The sequence below is a fragment of the Mauremys reevesii genome, linkage group 1, assembly GCF_016161935.1.
Source record: "Mauremys reevesii isolate NIE-2019 linkage group 1, ASM1616193v1, whole genome shotgun sequence".
In the NCBI taxonomy this organism is placed as follows: Eukaryota; Metazoa; Chordata; order Testudines; family Geoemydidae; genus Mauremys; species Mauremys reevesii.
In genome coordinates, this window is record NC_052623.1 from 248,713,574 (window position 1) to 248,735,466 (window position 21,893).

Here is a 21,893-nt window from a genome sequence, read left to right on the forward strand (position 1 = left end):
AACCACTCCAATTTAAGCCCACTGCTTTTTGTCCTATCCTTAGAGGTTAAGAAGAACAATTTTTCTCCCTCCTCCGAAACAACCTTTTATGTACTTGAAAACTGTTATCATGTCCCCCCTCAGTCATCTGTTCTCCAAACCATACAAAAACATTTTCACTCTTCCCTCATAGGTCATGTTTTCTAGACTTTTAATCATTTTTTGTTGCTCTTCTCTAGACTTTCTCCAATTCATCCACATCTTTCCTGAAATGTGGCACCCAGAACTGGACACAATACTTCAGTTGAGGCCTAATCAGCGCAGAGTAGAGTGGAAGAATTACTTCTCGTGTCTTGCTTACAGCACTCCTGCTCATACATCCCAGAATCATGTTTGGTTTCTTTGCAACAGCGTTACACTGTTGACTCATATTTAGCTTGTGATCCACTATGTCCCCAGATCCCTTTCCGCAGTACTCCTTCCTAAGCAGTCATTTCCCATTTTGTATGTATGCAACTGATTGTTCCTTCCTAAGCGGAGTACTTTGCATTAGTCCTTATTGAATTTCATCCTATTTACTTCAGACCATTTCTCCAGTTTGTCCGGATCATTTTGAATTTTAATCCTACCCTCTAAAGCACTTGCAACCCTTCCCAGCTTGGTATCATCCACGTGTACTCTCTATGCCATTATCTAAATCATTGATGAAGATATTGAACAGAACCGGACCCAGAACCGATCCCTATGGGACCCCACTCGTTATACCCTTCCAGCATGACTGTGAACCACTAATAACTACTCTCTGGGAACGATTTTCCAACCAGTTATGCACCCACCTTATAGTAGCTCCGTCTAGGTTGTATTTCCCTAGTTTGTTTATGAGAAGGTCATGCAAGACAGTATCAAAAGCCTTACTAAAGTCAAGATATATCACATCTACCGCTTCCCCCCATCCACAAGGCTTGTTATTCTGTCAAAGAAAGCTATCAGGTTGGTTTGCCATGATTTGATCTTGACAAATCCATGCTGACTGTTATTTATCACTTTATTATCTTCTAGATGTTTGCAAATTGATTGTTTAATTATTTGCTCCATTATCTTTCTGGGTACAGAAGTTAAGCTGACTGGTCTGCAATTCCCAGGGTTGTCCTTATTTCCCTTTTTATAGATGGGCACTATATTTGCCCTTTTCTAGTATTCTGGAATGTCTCCTGTCTTCCATGACTTTTCAAAGATAATGGCTCAGATATCTCCTCAGTCAGCTTCTTGAGTATTCTAGGATCCATTTCATCAGGCCCTGGTGATTTAAAGACATCTAACTTGTCTAAGTAATTCTTGACTTGTTCTTTCCTTCTTTTAGACTCTGATCCTACCTCATTTTCACTGGTATTCACTATGTTAGATGTCCAATCACCACCAACCTTCTTGGTGAAAACCAAAACAAAGAAGTCATTACGCACCTCTGCCACTTCCACATTTTCTGTTGTCTTTCCCCCGTCATTGAGTAACAGGCTTACTCTGTCCTTGGTCTTTCTCTTGCTTCTAATGTATTTGTAGAATGTTTTCTTGTTTCCTTTTATGTCCCTAGCTAGTTTGATCTAGTTTTGTGGCTTGGCTTTTTTAATTTTGTCCCTACATACTTGTGTTATTTGTTTATATTCATCCTTTATAATTTGACCGAGTTTCCACTTTTTGTAGGACTCTTTTTTGAGTTTTAGATCATTGAAGATCTCCTGGTTAAGCCAGGGTGGTCTCTTGCCATGCTTTCTATCTTCCCTACACAGTGGGAAAGTTTGCTCTTGTACCCTTAATAATGTCTCTTTGGAAAACTGCCAACTGTCTTCAATTGTTTTTCCCCTTAGACTTGCTTCCCAAGGGATTTTACCTACCAACTCCCTGAGTTTGCTAAAGTCGGCCTTCTTGAAATCCATTGTCTTTATTGTGTTGTTCTCCCTCCTACCATTCCTTAGAATCATGAATTCTACCATTTCATGATCACTTTCACCCAAGTTGCCTTCCACTTTCAAATTCTCAACCAGTTCCTCCCTATTTGTCAAAATCAAATCTAGAACAGCCTCCCCCCAGTAGGTTTTTCCACCTTCTGAAATAAAAAATTGTCTCCAATACATTCCAAGAACTTGTTGGATAATCTGTGCCCTGCTGTGTTATTTTCCCAACAGATGTCTGGGTAGTTTAAGTCCTCCATCACCACCAAGTTCTGTGCTTTGGATGATTTTGTTAGTTGTTTAAAAAAAGCCTCATCCACCTTTTCTTCCTGGTTTGGTGGTCTGTAGTAGACCCCTTCCATGACATCACCCTTGTTTTTTACCCCTTTTATCCTTACCCAGAGACTTTCAACAAGTCTGTCTCTTATTTCTATCTCAATCTCAGTCCAAGTGTATACATTTTAATATATAAGGCAACACCTCCTCCCTTTTCATGTCTCTGTAATTGGATGCCCCATCAACCATGATTGAAGCCTTAGAACTTTAGATGACAAGGTTGTTAACTTCAAAGCATGGGTCATTGTCTAGGACAATGGGAGATCCGCAAACGTTGTCTGTGCTGAGTCAACAAAACAAGAGCCCGTGCTGTGCTAGGAACACCTGCCAAACTATTTTGGGCTTATCTTCTGTGGGCAGACTCTATAAAATACTGGATCCTGGAAATGATCCTTTAGATCTCAGATCTATTTCAGTGCTGTCAGAGGGTGTCCCAGATACAAAGTAGAGGTCCCCAAAGCCATTTTGGGCAGTCCTGAGACATTTATGGAGAACTAAGCAGAAACCCATCTCTGCTATCATTTTGGACTTACAATCTTTGACTCGCCTGTTTATGTACATTACTTGCTTTAACCTTTCAATAACTCTCATTTCTTTTTCTTAACCAATTTCTTTAGTAAACTAAAAATTTATTAGCTATCAGTGTTGGTTTTGGTGTGTGATCCAAAGCATCCAGTGACCGATCCCTTGGGGTTGGAAGAACCTAATGTGTGGTGATTTCAGTTTTAATAACCTTTCAGCATAAAGTCCAGTTTGTCTGGGTGGTAAAAAGGGCCTGGAGAGCTTAAGGGGATTTTCTGTGGCTCCATGGTTGGACTAATACATAATTCAGGAGTGCATGTTTATTACTGGTTTGATGCAGTGGCGGATTAACAGATCTGGTGCCCCTAGGCCCTCATAAAATTGCCAGCCCACGCCAGCTCACCTCTGCTCCCCCACTGCAAGCCTGGGAGGGAGGGGGGAGATGTGGCATGCTCAGGGGATGGCAAGGGTGGAGTGATGGTGAGCTGGGGCAGGGAGCGGTTCCCTGTCCCCCCACCACCACCAAGAGTTACTCCCTGCGCCCGCCGGCCCCAGATCACCTCCACTATCCCCCGAGCGTGCCACTACTCGCTTCTCCCTCCCTCTCTCCCAGCACTTTTGCGCGGCAAGCCTGGGAGGGAGCGGGGAGAGAGAAGGGGCGTTACGGTGCACTCGGGAGATGGCAGTGGTGGAGGGGAGGTGAGCTGGGGCGGGAAGCGGTTCCTGGGCCCCCCTGGGTTACTCCCCATGCTCGCGGGCCCCAGATCACCTCTGCTCTGCCTCCTCTGAGTGCCACTACTCGCTTCTCCCTCCCTCCCAGCACTTTCACGTGGCAAGCCTGGGAGGGAGTTGGAAGGAGGGAAGCACGGTGCGCCTCGGGGAGGAAGCGGGCCGGGGATTTGGGGAAGGGGTGGAATTGGGGAGGGGGTGTGAGCAAATTTGCCACCCCTGCAAATTTGCCACCCTAGGCCTAGGCCTTGTTGGCCTACGCGATAGTACGCCGCTGATTTGATGAAATCTAATTACAGAATATACCAGCAGTGTGGGGTGTCTGCCCTGTTTTCTGACAGTCTGACCTGCAGGGCCGGCTTTAGGAGGTGGGGGTCCCAATTGGAACATTTTCGGCAGGGCCCCGGCAGGGATGTTTAAAAAAAATGTAAAAAAATGGGAGTGCAGGGCTAGCTGGAGACAGGGGCTGGCTGTGGGCAGCCAGGGGGTGCAGGGCTGGTGCAGGCAGGGGGTGCAGGAGGGGCTGGCTGTGGGCAGAGGCTGGCTGCGGGCAGGGCAGGGGGTGCGGGGCTGGCTGCGGGCAGGGGCTGGCTGGAGATGGGCTGGCTGCAGGCAGGGGGTGCAGGAGGGGCTGGCTGCGGGCAGGGGCTGGCTGTGGGCAAGGCAGGGGGGCGGGGCTGGCTGCAGACAGGAGCTGGTGCAGTCAGGGCAGGGGGTGCAGCAGCGGCTGGCTGCAGGCAAGGGCTGGTGCAGGCAGGGCAGGGGGTGCGGGGCTGGCTGGAGACGGGCTGGCTGCAGGCAGGGGATGCAGGAGGGGCTGGCTGCGGGCAGGGGCTGGCTGCGGGCAGGGCAGGGGGTGCGGGGCTGGCTGCAGACAGGAGCTGGTGCAGTCAGGGCAGGGGGTGCAGCAGGGGCTGGCTGCGGGCAGGGGGTGCGGGTACAGGCGGTACAGCCCACCCTGTACAGTAAGTTCCCTCTCCTCCTCCTCCCTCCCCCACTGGGGTAGCAGCAGCAGCCCGGGGCTGAGGGGCTATTTAAAGGGCCCGGGGCTCCCCTGCTTCTACTGCCCCGGCCCTTTAAATAGCTGCGGGAGCCCTGGGGAAGCGGCAGGGCTCCTACGGCTATTTAAAGGACGGGGGTGGCAGAGGCAGCTGGAGCCCCCCGCTACCCCAGAACTCTGGGGGCTATTAAAAGGGCCCAGGGCTCCCCTGCTTCTACCGCCCCGCAAGGCCACCCAGAGGTGGGGGCAAGTGGGGCAATTTGCCCCAGGCCCCGGGTCCCACAGAGGCCCCCACGAGCATACAGTATTCTATGGTATTGCAAATTTTTTTATGGAAGGGACCCGCAAAATTGCTTTGCCCCAGGCTCCCTGAATCCTCTGGGTGGCCCTGACACCCCGGCCCTTAAAATAGCTGAGGGAGCCCTGGGGAAGCGGCGGGGCTCTGGTGGCTATTTAAAGGACCGGGGCGGCAAAGGCAGCTGGAGCCCCCCCCCCCCCCAACCCCAGGGCTCTGGGAGCTATTTAAAGGGTCTGGGGCTCCCTTGCTTCTTCTGCCCCGGCCCTTTAAATAGCTGAGGGAGCTCTGGGGAAGCAGCAGGGCTCCCGCTGCTATTTAAAGGGCTGGGGCAGTAGAAGCAACGGGAGCCCCGGACTTTTTAAATAGCCCCCAGAGCCCCGCAGCCCTACCCCAGGGCTCCAGCAGTGGGGCTCTGGTGGCAATTTAAAGGGCCTGGGGCTCCAGCCCCCTGCTGGGAGCCCCAGGCCCTTTAAATTGCCCCCTGGGGAAGCCAGGCCACCCCAGTGCAGCGCACCGGCTCTTCCGGTACCCCATACCGGGGCTTGGGCACGGGGCCCGATTCAGGGGAATTGGGTGAATTGGCCTAAAGCCGGCCCTGCTGACCTGAGATTGGCTCTCTCAGTTGCAGTTACATACCAGGTACTATGACAGTTGTCATCTGTGATTAATGTATTCTTGGTCCCAACATTTCCACTGTTGTTTCTTTTGTAGTCTCTTTCTTGTTCAATACAGTCTGTTCTGTTAAAACTGTTGAGACTTCTGCTATTTTGGTATGGAATCTCCTAACAAAGGGTAGCTCTGCTGGGTTTTTCTCAATGATCGTATAGGATGTATTATGATATGCCAAAAAATGTGAGAATTCATGTTTTCTATCCTTTTTTAAGCACTATTCTAAGTACTTTGCAAAGTGTTCTATTTTGACATTCACCCTTCCCATTGGCTTGCAAAATACTATTATCCATTAACAAATACCAAAATTCCTTGGACAAAAATTGGGAATCATTGTCACTGAAAAAGAGTTTAGATATCTCATATGTTTCCACTATGTTCTCAAAGCTATTAAGAATGGTGATGGTGTAACCTTTTCACTATGGACACTTCCTGCCACTGTGAACAATAATCAACAAGAACCAACAAATGGCCCACCGTGGCAACAGGGTATTAATGATATTTCTGTACCGGATATAAGTTTTGGCCTTGGCCAAAGGCCCAGTAATTGACAGGATGGACATGCAGCAGACCTGGGTTCTCCTTCTTTGTCTACACCTGGCTATCAACATTCTCCAGTGTGGTTTCATCCACACAGCACTGGTAGCTCTTCGTGTCCTAATTTTCAGTGTCTAGTTTGTAAAGATCTTTGGGCACCACTATACAAGTTCACTTTAATGACTCCTTAATGTGTCTAAGGTGGATAATGTCTGGATCTCTTTCAGAAGCTGCTTCTACCCCTTAAGAAGGAAAAATGTGGAGAACAACAGTGTAAACTATAAAACAGACATATTCTGTTGCCGAATTACAAATCATATATGCTCTAGGGGATAGCCTTGATAATGCATCAGCTGCACGGATGCATATACTTTGTTGGAATAAAATTTTGAATCAATATTGTAACAGCCTTAATTCCCATCTGTCACTTCTGGCAAGGATTTTGATTTTGGTGGAATATAATCTTGAGTGATTTACTATGTCTAATAAAACCAAATTCAGTCTCATAGAGACATATTTGTCCACACAGCCACACAACAGCTAAAACCTTTTTCTCTGTTTGGGAGTATCAGAACTCTGAATTTGAAAGTACCTTGCTTGTATAACATACAGGCTTTTAAGTACTGTCCTCCTGATCTTGGCCCAATATAGCCCCTAAACCTACTGAACTTTCACTTTACTTTTGGTTGCAGGATTATAATATGCTAGCATGATGGCACTGGTAAACTACATCTTTATCTCATGAAAGCTGATACTTCTCTGTTGTCCCAGATGCATGCCATTCTCTTGTAGATCAATCATCAGGGCAAGTCTACATTACAGGGTTAAGTCGAGCTAAGTTACGCAACTCCAGCTACGTGAATAACATAGCTGGAGTCGACGTACCTTAGGTCAATTTATAGCAGTGTCTACACCACACTGGGTCGATGGAAGAAACTCTCCCTTCAACTTACCTTATGCTTCTCATTCCAGTGGAGTACCGGAGTCGATGGGAGAGCAATCAGCAGTCAATTTAGCAGGTCTTCACTACACCCATTAAATCAACCCCTGGTGGATCGATCGCCACAGCGTCAATCCCCAGTAAGTGGAGATAAGCCCTGAATCAGGGATGGGCAACTGGTGTCCCGGGGGCTACATCAAGCTTTCCAGCTTATTATATTTGGCCTACTAACCAGGGCATGAAATCCTCTCCCTCATTCAGTGCACTGAAGGATAGAACTTCTCTGGGGATGAATCAGGGTTGTATAGTAAAGGACACTTTGTCTATAGGACCCTTCCTCGTTTGTTGCAGGAGTTGGAAGGTCTGTAGTGAATGAGACAAGGAACTGCAGGAAGAGAAAAGACAGTCTCATGGTTAAGGCAGTTGAATGCTGCCCTGGAGAATTGGATTATATCTCTGCTCCAAAGTTCCTATGTGACTCTGAACAAGTCACTTAAACCATTCACAGGTGGCCACTAACTGTGTGTTCCTCATTTTCAAGGTGCCTAGCTTGATATCCTGAGGTCTGATCTGCAGATGTGCTGAGCATTCAAAGCTACAACTGAAGTCAGTGGGAGCTGTGCTTTGAACATAGAAAGGTCTGTATAATAAGTCCTCTGAAGAATCAGGTCCTGTTAATCTAAAACTGGGCGGAAACTTTTGGCCTAATCACTCTGTGCCTCAGTTTCCTATCTGTAAAATGGGGATGATGCCATCCCTTCAGCTCACACAGTTGTGAAAATAATGTAATTTAATATGTGTGAAGCACTCTGATACTACAATGATAAGTGCATAAGGAAAGCCCATGAAGAAATGAATAATTCTGTCATAAGAACAGGGTTTAAATATTGTGAAGTAAATATGTCCAGGAGCCACACATTAAAAAATTAGGAGAAAACAAAATATCAAATAGCTGCTCAATAAGTGAGCACTGTCCGTCCTGTGCACTGAATGAGGCAGGGGTCTGCTGGGAAAAATAGGATGCGATCATGTAATTAAAGACAATATCATAATGCATATGCAGAAGGGGATGAATTAAGGTAGCACAGACCATCTTAATTATGGCATTTCTTAACTTCTGAGTGGTTGACTTTGCAACCTTAATGTTCTTAACGTTTTTGTGCATGATTTCTAAAAATATATCCTGAAGCCTCTCACTATTAATCTCGCTCTACATCTCTGTTCCCTATCAGTTGTTCATGAGGGAAGTGGCAATGTCTTGTTTAAAAACTGGTTATTTATTTAATAGTTGTTTATTTACTATGCCAACTTTTTCAGATAATCCGCTTAGGTTAAAGAAGTGTGACTTTCCCTTTGTAAAAGCCATCTTGGTTTGACTCCATCAGGTTAAACAGCTTCTGTTATTTTGCATATAAGTGATCATGAATGAAGACTAGTGTCATAGATGTATTTTTTTAACGTTAATAATAACGAGCACATGAACATTTAAAAATTCTGGGCATGATTCTTGTTTATATTAAGGCTACTTTATATGCTCTAGTGTGATAAGGGATCCAAAAGGAAGGGTAAATCTAACTTTAAGGCCCTTTACAGCACAAAGACAGTATAAAGGGAACTTACTATAAAGGAGCAATCAGACCTTTTGTCATTTGCAAAAGCCCTGTCTGAGGCATTTACACAGTTTTCAGAAAGCTGTAACAGGGAGTCCTACATCAAATGTTTGAAAGAGCAGGAAATAGTCTGAGTGGTCTCATAGCATTGTAAACTAGGAAGGCTTTATTGACTTATCTTCCAACTAATTTGAACCTATGGCTAAGCATTGCTGCTCAGTAACATTGGTTCCTGCAATAGCAATCCTGTCTTTTCAAAGTCTCACTGCCACAACCGTATATAGCATTTAAAAGCAAATATTACAAATAAAACTTGTCAAATCATGATATTGGAGATGCATGAGTGAATCCTTAGATGAATAAATTATAGTAAATATTACATTATAATACAGTGGGACTCGGCTCAAAAAGAAACTTTCTCCCAGGGTGCAATGGCAGGATATCTAAGGTTTGTTGTCTTCCTAGGAATTATGACTTAGAAGGAGGTGGACATATCTCATATGATCATTGTCCCATGATTTGAGGGGTAGGAAAGAGCATTCTTGGAACATGGACCTCATAATATTCAGTCTATGGGAACTGTTGTGTGTATAAAACAAACAAGAATGAGACACATGCAGTAAAAAGACACAAAGACAATCCTGCATGCAGCAAGGGGCAAAGTGTATTTAAAATTCCTCCCCGTCATTTTCTTCTCCAAATGAGTTGGTTCCCACTTCCTCGTAGTCCTTCTCCAGTGCAGACAAGTCCTCTCGGGCCTCTGCAAACTCCCCTTCCTCCATGCCTTCACCAACATACCAGTGCACAAATGCCCTCTTGGCATACATCAGATCAAACTTGTGGTCCAGCCTTGCCCAGGCCTCAGCGATGGCTGTGGTGTTGCTTAGCATGCAGACGGCACGTTCCACTTTGGCCAGGTCTCCTCCGGGTGTTATTGTGGGAGGCTGGTAATTGATTCCAACCTGGTAATAAGAACAAGAAAGAGGGAGGAAAAAGAGCGAGGGAGAAAAGAGGATCCAGAGAGACAACAAAAGTCAAATAAACATGGCGGAAAAGTCAGAGTAGCCTCATACGTGGTTGGAAAGAGAGGGGTTAGGGGGCTGAAACCACTGTATTAAATTACCATAATGGCAAAAATCATCCATGTTGCCCTTTTTGGATTATTCATTTCTCAGCTATAACCCATGAGAACAAGGGAGAGCAACCAAAACTGGATAGGAGATCAGGGAGCACAGAGACTGCTTAAGAGGCTGTGGAAGTAGGATATGTAAATAGGACATGTTCATTCTCCAAAGGAGTAACTGAAGATTATACACACACACACACACACACACACTTCTAACCATTCCCTTTTCTCACAAATGGAAAACGTTCAAGAGTTGAAATCACAATTTGGGCTGGACTACTTGACAATGTCCCTTTAATATACAGTGCCAGTGTCTTTGTCCCTCTCACCTTGAAGCCCGTTGGACACCAGTCCACAAACTGGATAGTTCTCTTGGTCTTGATGGCAGCAATAGCTACGTTGACATCTTTGGGGACCACGTCACCGCGGTACAGCATGCAGCAGGCCATGTATTTTCCATGACGGGGATCACACTTCACCATCTGGTTGTTGGGTTCAAAGCAGGAACTGGTGATTTCCGCCACTGACAGCTGCTCGTGGTAGGCTCTCTCAGAGGAGATGATGGGTGCATATGTCACCAAGGGGAAGTGGATGCGAGGGTAGGGCACCAGGTTGGTCTGAAACTCTGTCAGATCCACATTGAGGGCACCATCGAAGCGCAGAGAGGCAGTGATTGATGAGACTATCTGGCTGATGAGACGATTAAGGTTGGTGTAAGTGGGGCGCTCAATGTCCAGGTTGCGACGACAGATATCATAGATGGCCTCATTGTCCACCATGAAGGCGCAGTCTGAATGCTCCAGGGTAGTGTGAGTGGTCAGGATGGAGTTGTACGGCTCCACTACTGCAGTGGAGACTTGAGGGGCTGGGTAGATGGCAAACTCCAGTTTGGACTTCTTGCCATAATCCAGGGAGAGGCGTTCCATCAACAAGGAGGTAAAGCCAGAGCCAGTGCCCCCACCAAAGCTGTGGAAAATCAGGAATCCCTGTAGCCCAGAACAGGCATCAGTCTGAAAAGCCAAACAGAGAACAAAAGGAATCAGTCTAAATCTCTGAGACTTCCATGAGCGCATCCTGAGATTGAAGCTGGGACATCTGTATCCAAAACACAGCACAGAGATCAGCGCAGGTCTTGCTGGGAAAAGACTCGATAACAACCTCTCACATAATGGTGTGGGCTCGATAGGTATCACTACTGGTTTGCTGTTACAGTGATAAATGTGAAGTATTTAAGCTGCAGGAACCTACATTTTAGGCTTCTGTCTGAGTCTTCCATCCATCTGGGAACTGACCTACAATACAATCCGTCTCTACTCTGAACCAATGACCCTATTGGGAGCAAAACAAGAGCTGCCAATTGACATATATGTCCTATTAACCTACTCATGCCGCCAGCCCAGAATCTTGTTTCTGATGTACTATCACTTACCAGTTTACGGATACGATCTAATGCCAAGTCAATTCTGTCTTTGCCAATGGTATAGTGACCACGGGCATAGTTATTAGCTGCATCTTCCTTTCCAGTGATCAGCTGTTCTGGATGGAAAAGCTGACGGTAAGTGCCAGTCCGCACTTCATCTGTCCAAGAAAGAGAAACCATAAGAAGCCTCGAATGGACACACTCCAATTATGATGATTTTTGTTGAACACCCCAAATAGTAGTTAATTGGCAGTGCTGTTCGTTGGCAGGCACGTGACATGGGAGACCAGGATGTTAGAAATATCCCTGAGTTTGTACGAAAATGAAGTTGTGTCACAGAGATGATGCTCTCTAAATTCTGAAGGGAGAAGTGAATGTTGCTTTATAAGCCAGTCTCTTTCTCTTAGCAGAGTTAGCCAATTTATGGAGAGACTTGTGCCTGGCCAGGAATGAAATCACCTGATCAGAGGGCAAGTCATCAGAAAAGAGAGGAGATTTGCAGAAAAAAGGGATGGGAAATTCTCAGGAAACACCTACCACCACCAGCAGCTTCTCATGTCTCAAATTTGAACAACACCCAAATGGCAAAGGAAAATATCACCACAAATAAGATCAGAGTTAGAGGATCTTATGAGGAGAGGTACACTTAGCAATGTTAACCTCCTGACTCAGCTGACAGCAAGGTGGGGCACTTATGGGAAAGTTTAGTCAGTGTTCTCCCCTTCTCTCATCAGTAGACTTAATCTCCTTTGAGAGATGAGTGTTTATAACTGCCTGGCATTAAAAACCTGAAATAGGTTAGTTTTATCCCAGTGATGGGGTCATACTGAAATGCAAAGAAAGGACTGCTGGAGACAGCTAAACCCCAACCCTGACCCACATAGGAGTAGGATCTTTTCCATTTTCCATTGTTAATTCTATACTGACCTACTACAGTTTGCTCCAAGTCTACCATAATAGCCCGTGGCACATGCTTTCCTGTGCCTGTCTCTCTGAAAAATGTGGCAAAGGAATCATCATCGTTGACCTTGTTGGACTGATTCTTGAAGGTGCCATCTGGCTGAATGCCATGTTCCAGACAGAAAAGTTCCCAGCATGCATTGCCAATCTGAACTCCAGCCTGGCCAACGTGAACAGAGATGCACTCACGCTGTAGGGGGAACAGAGCACAAGTCAGAAGAATTAATACACATCAACCCTTCTCCCTCCTGATAGTCACATATGTGTGTCATAGCTGCATTCAGAAATCCCAAACCAACTTCTGGTTTGGAGTCTCCAACCTCGCATACCCAACATGGACTCATGGAAATCGGCCTAGCCTCTGTTCTCTGCCTGTAGTAGAAGTTCCAACTCTTATTTACAAATAGGATGGTGAATGTATTTTTCTGCAGAGCTACACAAGGACATAAATAGCAAATCACAAAGAAAAATGGAGATTTTCAGGCACTCACACACATACCTGTGTACACCAAATACATGCCCTCATGTATACGCATATATATACGCACACAAACATGTATACACTCTGACAGATTCCAAATGAACAGCATGTGCAAGGTCCATTTATTTTTATTCTTGACTGGGACCTGACACAGCATGCAGCATTTTCCAACTATATATAACTCAACAGTCCCAAGGAAGAGGGAGAGGAGGAAGGAGGAGGGGGGGGGGGTAAAAAACCCTCTAAAAAAAAAGCAAAAAACAGAAACGCCAACAATAGAACAGAGAGAGACTTAGAGAAGAAAAAAAAGAAAAGTCAAAAGATGCATGCGATGTGAGAAGTGAAAAGGAAGAAGAGAAAGCGATCACCCTTCTCACAGCCAGGAGGATTAGGATCGGCACCATGGAGGACATGGAGGTGATGATAGTCAAAAGGCAGCAGCAGGCAGCAGCAGAGATGAGGAGAGAAACAACAACACCAGATCAGGATCCAGACACCACACAGCCAGCCCAACCCAACCACCCCACACAGGCCAGGCAGGGCCCCCCCAAGGCCCAAGGAAAAGAGAAAGAAAAGAAATACCCCTGGACGCGACCCAGGTTGATATAGCAAAATGGGGGCTATACCTGGAACCAGCTAGAGCGAATGGCCCAGGATAGAAGACTATGGAGATCTGTGGTTGGCGGCCCATACCCCGGTTGGGGTGACGGGCATGAATGGAATGGAATGGATAACTCAACAGGGTTGAGGTGTCCTCTGAGCCCTTAGCCCTCAACTGGGAGACTGGACTGGAGGATGCTTTCATCAGTGCCCAGCTCAAGGAGTTGTTGACTCAGCCTCATTCCCTTGACACTTAAGATCTTTCACATGTGAAACTAATCTCCTGAGAGCTCTTACTCACACACTTACAGGTGTGCACCCTGCACGTTTAGACATGGCTGTGCAGTCAGTGTCATTGAAGCATATTTTGAGCAAGCACATATATATATTTAACTAATTTCCAAAGTGGTTATTGCCATGTCAGCAAGGCACTATAATTACATAAAACTAAAACACACAACAAAAATAATTAAATGCTAAACAAAATAAATGTCTCTTGCCCCGAATATTGCACTATAGACCACCAAAGAGTATGAATTACAAAAAGCCCTTTGGGTGAGCACTGCTGCTGGATGAGGTATATTCAAACATAAGATATTTTAGCAAGCACTTCCTAGTCAGTCGTAGGGTATGTCTTCACTGCAGCAGGAACTTTCATTATCTACACTTGAATTACTCCTCTGGAGTTAAACCAGCTCAAATGAGAGCAGCCACACTGTCAAACAACACTCAATCTCTTGTGTCCACGCTGATGCTCCACTCACTCGTATGGCATTAAAACTTCTGGGGGCTATCACATGGTTTTTTACAATGCTGCAAGCTGTGATGTAATGTGATTTCTTTCTCAGTTAATTATGATAGAACTTCTCTGTCCTGCTTGGGCACATGGCGGGAATTCAAGTGGCGCTAGCCTGGGTTCACACAGCAGAGCAGTCATGGATGAGTTGTGCTAACTCAAGCTTTCGCCTATACTCCCTGACAGACGAGCCAACCTGAGCTAAAAGTACAACCACACTCAAGTTATAACTCAAGTTAACTTTGCAGTGAAGAGAAGCCATTAACTGCCCTTATATTATAGAAGCTGAGAGGCACTCTTTGAAGATAAAAGCCTTGAACAGACTGGAAGTGGTCTCAGTGCAGCTCTGCTCTGAAATTCAGTCTGGAAAAATTTCTGTTTAAATTTGCTAATCTTACAAATGAAATGATTGGGGGGGGGGTTCCCCCCAACTGCCAGCCCTGAAAATTCAGCCTGAGATCTGATAATCAAGCTGGGTTCTTTCTTGTGCTGTGACAGCTGTGTGACATGCCTTCAAATTAAGCCTTATATACCCCTGTGCAACTCCACTAAATTCACTGGGGTATCAGTGAAAGCATAATTTGGTCTAAAAAAAGAATCTTTGTTACTTGTAATGCTGCGCAGGAAAGATAGAACCCAGCTTGTCTGTCAATTTCCATATTGAGTTTGCAGGGCTGGCAATTAGAAGAAACATCTTTTTATTTGTAAATTAAGCAAATTTGATATGAAACAACCAACATGAAGCTCATGCTGTCAGTTTTACAATGACTCTCAGAGCAAAGCCACACTTAAGAGCCCATCATTACTCTCTGGGACCAGAGGAAGGAACAAACCCACTGTAGAACGATTATGCTAAGAGCCTGCAGTTCTATCTGAAGCAACAGTACCTCATCATCAGTGGCATCAGAATCTATTTACAGAGAGTTAATAGAATCTGTATGGACATCTTACTCTTGTTCATTACTAGAAGGAGACTGTCTCCCATCAATAGCAATCCAGTTCCAGATCTATAACCTGGTCTGACCCCAGACTGATACAGATCAAAGAATTCTGAGGTATATTGACTTGTATCACTACCTGTTTCTCAATTACCTTCCTCTTCATGTAGCAGAAATAGGAATACAGGGATTACCATACTGGATCAGACCAGTGGACCATCATTTAGCTTCTTGTCTAGCAGTGGCCACTACTAACTACTCCAAAGGAAAGTGCAAGAGACCCTGCATAAGTCACTTATGGAATAACCTGCTCACAAGGAAAGTGTCTTCCTATCCTTCATACTCATGGCTCCAGCATGGAGGGACAATTCACAAAGGACTATACAGGGTATGTTCAGTATATATCTAGGGCACTCCAAGCCCCCATTTATGGATTATGTCATCTTTCCCCCAGGACAGGCTGGCTATAGGTTTTTGAGCCTTGCATACTGTTGCATCGCAGGCGTATATGAACAAAGCTCAACAATCAGTGTGATTGGCAGCAAAGTCATTTATTTCTCTCCAGCATGCTCTTATATATTTACAAGCTACAAAATCAAGCAATCACAATTGGTTAACAAGGTACACACACACACACAGCTGTGACTTAGGGTAATTGTCATCTGTCCCACTTTCTTCTAATTTATTTATCTTTTACTGCTACACCAGCAGATAAGAACTAGCCTCAACCTTGGAACTTGCATGTCAGTTTCTCACACTCTCATGCACAACAATCCCACAGCATACCCAATAGTGTGGCACATTCTGGGCTCAGGATTTGTTTCTAAATTAAACATTAAACCAGAGATGATCCTTATTTCTAAGAAATCCATTCCAGCAAGATCTGGAGCCCAGACCTCTGAACTGAAAAGAAGTAAGGCTACCTACTGAGTTAACAGAAACTCGGGTTTTCTCCCATTGGTACAGTGGTCCGGGTGTAGTCTATAAGCAACAATTTGATGCCCAAAAGATGTGTATGTCTTCCACAGACTTCGTTTTTCTTGGAACCTTCCTATCTGAATGCTGACCTGGCTCAGTCATGCTCAGCTTATAAAACAAATGGAATCAGACTTGGCTGGATCAACACAACCATGTTCTCCTAAGAATTCTGTGTTACAAATGTGCTGAACGATTGTCAAGAAGAGTTTTTTTCTCATCCCTCTCCACAGCACAGAGATCCTGACCATTATACTTTGGAATGTGTTTCTGGAGTCAAAAACAAAAACATGCTGTGTATTCTCAAAGTTTTAAAGTACCATCTCAGCCTCCCTGATCATTAAAGATGCCAAAACCAGGGGTGGATTTGATTTTATAAAACCTTATTGACCATGTCTCAGGTTTTCAAGAACCAAACCCAAAGCTAGAAGTGAAGCCATGTTCTATTTTTATTTAAACACAAATAAGATTTTTGTTTTTGTTTTTCGTGAGTGAAAGATTCAGATGAGGTAGGATTTCATTCTGTTTTCTGGCCCATGTCTTCTCCTGCTGTTATAATGAGCACTGTGCTGTAAATACACCTCTACCCCGATATAACGCTGTCCCCAGGAGCCAAAAAATGTTACCGTGTTATAGGTGAAATCACGTTATATTGAACTTGCTTTGATCCGCCGGAGCGCGCAGCCCCGCCCTCACACACACACACACCCCCGGAGCGCTGCTTTACCGTGTTATGTCCGAATTCATGTTATATCAGGTCACAGTATATCAGGGTAGAGGTGTAAGTTGAATATGCCAGCTCATTCATCAAAAAAGGAAAAACCTCTACCCAGTTCAGATGAAGACAAAAGCTGTTTTCTGGTAATCAACCTTCTTTCTATATCTTCTCACACAGCAGGGTGCTTGTTCTGGAGAGTTATTCATTTCATAATAGGACTTGTGCCTCATAAAGGCTGCAGATCTGCCTCCATTTCCCCTAATCAGATCTTGTTCCTTTCCAGTTAATATCTTAACTCTACCTTTTGAATCAGCTCCCTGTGATGAGTCCCATGGCAGAGCAGATCTGCATGAAACCCTTTTCTTCGCTACACTTGCTGTAATTTGGAAATGCTCTGACTGACGCAGGAGAAATGCCAAGAGAAGCAAGAGATTTGAAATGGGGGGTTTCAAAGTAAATGGCTTTAAAATTAGTTCATTGTTCCTCTAACAATGAAGAGAGTAGACCTTCCTCGGAGTCCCAGGCATAGTAAACTGATCTCTGTAGCATATTTAAATCCTGACCCTACTTCAAACTCGTATATTGAATTCCCTGTCCAATAGTCTGGGGTTCACATTTGCTCTTATTAACTGTATCTGCACTGCAGTACTAGAAGACCAGACTCTATACAGTTTGCAGACATTTAGAGCACAGTCTGGTTTAGGCTTCATCTGTACTGAAGTAGAGTCTTATCTTCCAGGTAGCAGCTACCTTGTTGTTTTTCATATGTACTCACTACCAAAAGGCTGCACATGTTGTTAGATCCATCTAAGTAGATGGTGAAACTGTGTGGGTGGTGGGGGATGGATCTCCAGAGCAAAGCCCTGTACTAGGAGAGAATTTAAATATAATTGTAGGGTCCAAAATGAAAGGGAATTAATTGGAAATGTTTTCTTCCCATCATAGTCCTTCAGGAGGCCTATGGACAGAATATGCTATTGCTAATTGTAAGCATGAGCATTTCCATGGAATAATGGCTAATTCAATTGTGCTTATTGAAATGGGAGTGCTTCCATTTATTTCAGTAGGCTTTGAATCAGGTCTTTTGGCCATTTCTCTTTCAGACTACGTTTTGGAGGGGTTTCTACCCTTCTCACACTCAGACTGGGCCTGATTCTCATTTATACTAAACCTCTTTTATCCCACTGTGGCAGGGTAAAATGGCATTAAAGTGGGAATAAATGATGTTTACACCCACTTTAAGGCTGCTTTATACTGCCAGTATAGTGTAAAGGGATTTTAGTTTAGATGAGAATCAGAAAGATGAATGGGACATAAATGAGAAGTTAAGTTAAAAATAATCAGAAAAAAATAGTTTAATTATGTTCCTGAAATTATGACCTCTTTTATATTTCTTGTAGTTTTGTGTCGTTTCTAGATTCCTATTATGAGAACCATCCTATGCTACTAAAGTAAAGACACAGAATCATAAACAGTAGACACCAAATAGTTAAGAGGTGTAAGACCAATTTCCTCCTCTTTGTAATTCCACTGATGTAATGATGTTCCATTCAGGATGAATTTGCCTCACTGTTTTTCCCAGCCTGTATTTGACACACTATAAATCTCATGTGCTTTCTGTGATAAATAGCAAGTCTCTCTCCCTCGTCCTGTCAGTGATGTCAGGGGTCTGTGACACAAACCACTGATGATCAGCAGGGGTATGATGTCATAGCTAGGACTGTGGGCACCATTGAATGGATGCTCACATCTTCTAATGTGATGTAAATTTTCAAAAGTGGCTAATGATTTTGGATGCCTCTACTGTTGGGGTTACAAACTGAGACCCTTTAATGAACTTGATTTTTCTGTGGGTGAGTATTCAGCCCTTTCTGAGGCTCAGGCTTTGGTGATGTCTCATGTTGAGGACCCAACATCACTAACCCCTTCTGAAAATGTAGACTGTCCATGTCCATGAACTATTTCTCTGCACACTGAACTACCTCACCACTCTCCTGGAGTTCCCTCTGTGTTGCCAAAAATAACAATACAATTTAGAAGTATTTTTTTTCCTTTAATCAGATGTAATTTTGTCAGTTTTAATCTATATGTATTTATTACCTTGGTATTGCTTGAAGTTATAGATTGAATAAAAAAGTGACATGTACACACACCCTGTAAGAATCCAAATGTACTTAACATTGTCATTTTCTAGATTATAGGCATTTCATCATGTGTCATCTGGATATATTGAGGGTACAGTGTACTTTTAAAATTTTATTAAGTTAAAAAAAGTTCACGCCTCAGTTAAAAATGCGAACCTTGCCAGCATGTTTTTAAGTGTGTGTTGGAGGGAGAGGGGGATGGAAGAGGAAGTAGTAGTCCCTCCCCAAATAATATCTGCCTCTTCATCCCCTTTGCACGTGTGAGGGTTAACGTCTCAAATCCAGCATTTCAGTTCTCCTGTTATGAGATGAAGCAGACTAAAAAGCCCCCACCTAGTGCATCACAGGGTCTGGGGCCAGGAGCATTCAAACCCTGTGCATGCCAGACTTGGTCCAATTATTGAAGCGTTGCAGAGGATTTAGTAAAGAGCTGCAAGAATTATTCCAGGACTGGAGGACACACCTTCCAGTGGCAACTTGATCATGGCCTCTAAGTGCCTACACAGGAAGAAGGTATCTGGTACTAACCAGAGGACTCTTCAATCTAGCTGTCAAAAGTGTAACAAGATAAAATTGCTGGAACCTGAAGCTAGGAAAATTCCATACTGGAAATAAGGCATAAGTTGTTAAATGAGGGTCATTAAACATTGGAACACCTTAGCAGATGTGTAGTACATTCTCCCTCACTCTAAGTCTTTAAATCAAGGCTGGATATCTTTCTAAAAGGTTTACTCAAGGTGAATTACTAGGTTTCTGCAGACCTTATAGTCTATCAATCAAAGACATCAATCTCTGGTCCCATTCACCCCCTTCCTCCCCCATCACAGATTCCAAACACTGAAGCAAAAAGCAACCACGATCCTCTCCCTCTCGCCCAGCTCCAGAGCAGGCAGTAGAGAGAATACAGTCTTGTGTCCTCACATTCCCAGAATACCTTGTTCCCTCCTCGAATGGGGAGTTGCTGCATTCGTCCTTACCATAGTGCCTCTAGTGGTGCTGACTTCCCTTTCGGATGAGGAGAAGCAGCAGCTTTGGATAGTGATGTTTCCACTGCTGTATCACTCTAAGCAGCTTGGTGGGAGGGAGCCCATGCCATGCATCCCACACCAGCTGGTGCCCTGCAGCATCACAGTGCCAACAGGAGGTCACAATCTCCCCAAGGCAACCCTCACTTTCCACCACCCCTTGCCTATTTGCATCACTGACCGCCTCACACACACACACAAGAGCACCTCTCTGTAACCAGATACACCCCAAATTCCATTCTCTCTCTCCAGGAATCCCCCACACTTATCCCCCCTGTACCCTGCATTCATTCTTGACGAAATTTTCCTTCCAACTAATCCTTTATACCAGAGCTGGTTGGAAGATTTTCAGCTAAATATACTTCATCAGAATATGTTGTTTCATCAAAACTGAAACATTTCCTGGAAATGTAGCCATTTCAACAATTTTTTCATCAGGAAGGATTCTGAGGTCCAGGGTGGGGAGAGAGAGAGACCTGAACTGGAAACCTGACCTTTTCAATCTGAAAATGGGCATTTCAACACAATTCTGCTTCATGAAAACTTTTGAAAGGTTTTTGTTCTCATTCCAATTAAGAATGAAAACAAATTTTGAAACCCCAAGACAGAATTGCAAGACAGAATTGCCATTCTCTGGTCAGCTCTACTTTATACCTTTTTGATGGCGATCGGCCCAATCTACAGCCCATGTATCCCACAGTGCTTTAAAGGAACTAGATAAACATAAAATATTATTACTATTGAACTTTAACTGCAAGATAAAATAGTATTATTTTCACTTTATTCTATATCTTTAATAATATTCTGACCACAAGCACCATTAGAGAGGTGTTTTCAATTCATCTTCATTCTTTGAAATGCTTCTCTTCCTCAGAGCTGAAATGAGTAAAGAAGTGTCCACTAATTTGGATCTCTTGGGTGTCCAACTTGAGAAACAGGGATTGATTTTCAGACATAAGCATCCACAACTGCCAAGTCAGTGGCAGCTGAGAGTGCTCAGTATCTCTGAAAATCAGGCACTTAGTATCCAAAGTGGACACCCAAAATTAGTAGTCATTTTTGTAAATTGGTTCCTGACCGATTTGTTCTCTAAAATGGTTGTGTTGGTTGCAAAAAGTCAAGCTGATACATCAAGCAGCATGGCTGAAAAAAGACACAGAAGATATAGGTAAAAGGTATGGAATTCCTTCTTAGCACCTATGAATTACCAAGTTATTTGTAAAGCCTATAAATATATTCAGTTTTCCATCATGTACAACTTTATCCTTGCTAGAACATTTGGAAAGGAACCCGCCTTCAGGAATGTTTTCTTTTACTGCAGAATCTGTAACCAAGCAAGAACTTCGCTGAGTTCTGTTGAAAACTAAAATGTTATTTCTGGAGTGATCTTACGTTACTGGAGTTGATTTGTTTAAAACTCATCATTGGACAACTGGGGCCAGATTCTGATCTCAATCACACCATTGTAAAGCCAGAGCAACTCCACTGAAGGCAATGGAGGTAATCCATTTTTGCAGCCGTGTAACCAAAATCAAAATCCGGCCAATCGTGTTTTGATACTTTTGCTGAATATCCCTGGAAAACTCAGACTCCCTGTTCTGCACTCAGGATCATGAGCTGTAGAATACCCATCAGTCATGAATAGGGCACCATGTCTGTCATGGAGGTTGCAGAAGTCATGGATTCTGTAACTTTCCGTGACTTCTGGAGCAGCCAGTGTGGCTGACCCGAGGGCTGCTAAAGCAGCTGGCTCCAGGGCCAGCTGCTCAAACAGCCCCAGGAATAGCCCAAGCAGCGGCCCCCAGGGCAGCCAGAGCAGCCACTGCTCCAGTGGCCCCCAGCAACAACCCCCAGCAGCAGTCCCTGGGGTGGCCAGAGCAGACTGTGCTCCAGCAGCTCCAGGCAGCTGGTGCCTCTGCCGCCCCCTCCCCCAGTAGCAGCCCCCGGGGCACCCCCCACCCAACAGTGCCCCCCCCCAAGATTTAGTCAAGGGTATTTATAGTATAAATCATGGACTGGTCACGGGCTGTGAATTTTTGTTTATTGTCTGTGACCTGTCCATGACTTTTACTAAAAATACCGTGACTAAATCGTAGTCTTACTTATGACACTAAAAGCATTGAAGCAGTACTTTTTTTTTTTTT

At 44.4% G+C, this 21,893-nt stretch overlaps 1 protein-coding gene and 1 long non-coding RNA gene across 9 annotated transcripts in view; one reads left to right on the forward strand and one right to left on the reverse strand.

Moving 5' to 3' along the window:
- The window catches only part of LOC120408674, an 85,801-nt gene that overhangs the window by 21,622 nt on the left and 42,286 nt on the right, over positions 1 to 21,893 (forward strand). For 5 of the 7 annotated variants that reach the window (XR_005600873.1, XR_005600876.1, XR_005600881.1 and 2 more), the window contains exons 6-8: positions 6,989 to 7,096; positions 7,498 to 7,594; positions 21,071 to 21,249. This is a non-coding gene — a long non-coding RNA (uncharacterized LOC120408674). The remainder of the gene's footprint in view (positions 1 to 6,988; positions 7,097 to 7,497; positions 7,595 to 21,070; positions 21,250 to 21,893) is intronic. The other 2 variants (XR_005600878.1, XR_005600877.1) reach the window with 2 other exon arrangements.
- Positions 9,211 to 19,860, reverse strand: LOC120408631 (tubulin alpha-8 chain-like). Of its 2 annotated transcripts, none has more exons than XM_039545785.1 (5): positions 19,702 to 19,860; positions 12,040 to 12,262; positions 11,122 to 11,270; positions 10,022 to 10,702; positions 9,211 to 9,528 (listed from the first exon to the last, which is right to left on the reverse strand). In XM_039545785.1, the coding sequence occupies exons 1-5, from the start codon at positions 19,702 to 19,704 to the stop codon at positions 9,235 to 9,237; spliced, it is 1,350 nt and encodes a 449-aa protein (XP_039401719.1). In that variant the 5' UTR covers positions 19,705 to 19,860; the 3' UTR covers positions 9,211 to 9,234. The 2 variants fall into 2 exon arrangements, with proteins under 2 accessions (XP_039401719.1, XP_039401713.1); XM_039545779.1 differs by having other exon boundaries at positions 19,659 to 19,811.

Coding starts and splice junctions, on each gene's coding strand:
- LOC120408631 (XM_039545779.1), bottom strand. CDS start 19,691: ATGCAGCAACTCCCCATTCGAGGAGGGAACAAG. Junction 12,263..19,658: donor CCATTCGAGGAGGGAACAAG/GTATTCTGGGAA, acceptor TTCCCCCTACAG/CGTGAGTGCATCTCTGTTCA. Junction 10,703..11,121: donor TAGATCGTATCCGTAAACTG/GTAAGTGATAGT, acceptor TTGGCTTTTCAG/ACTGATGCCTGTTCTGGGCT.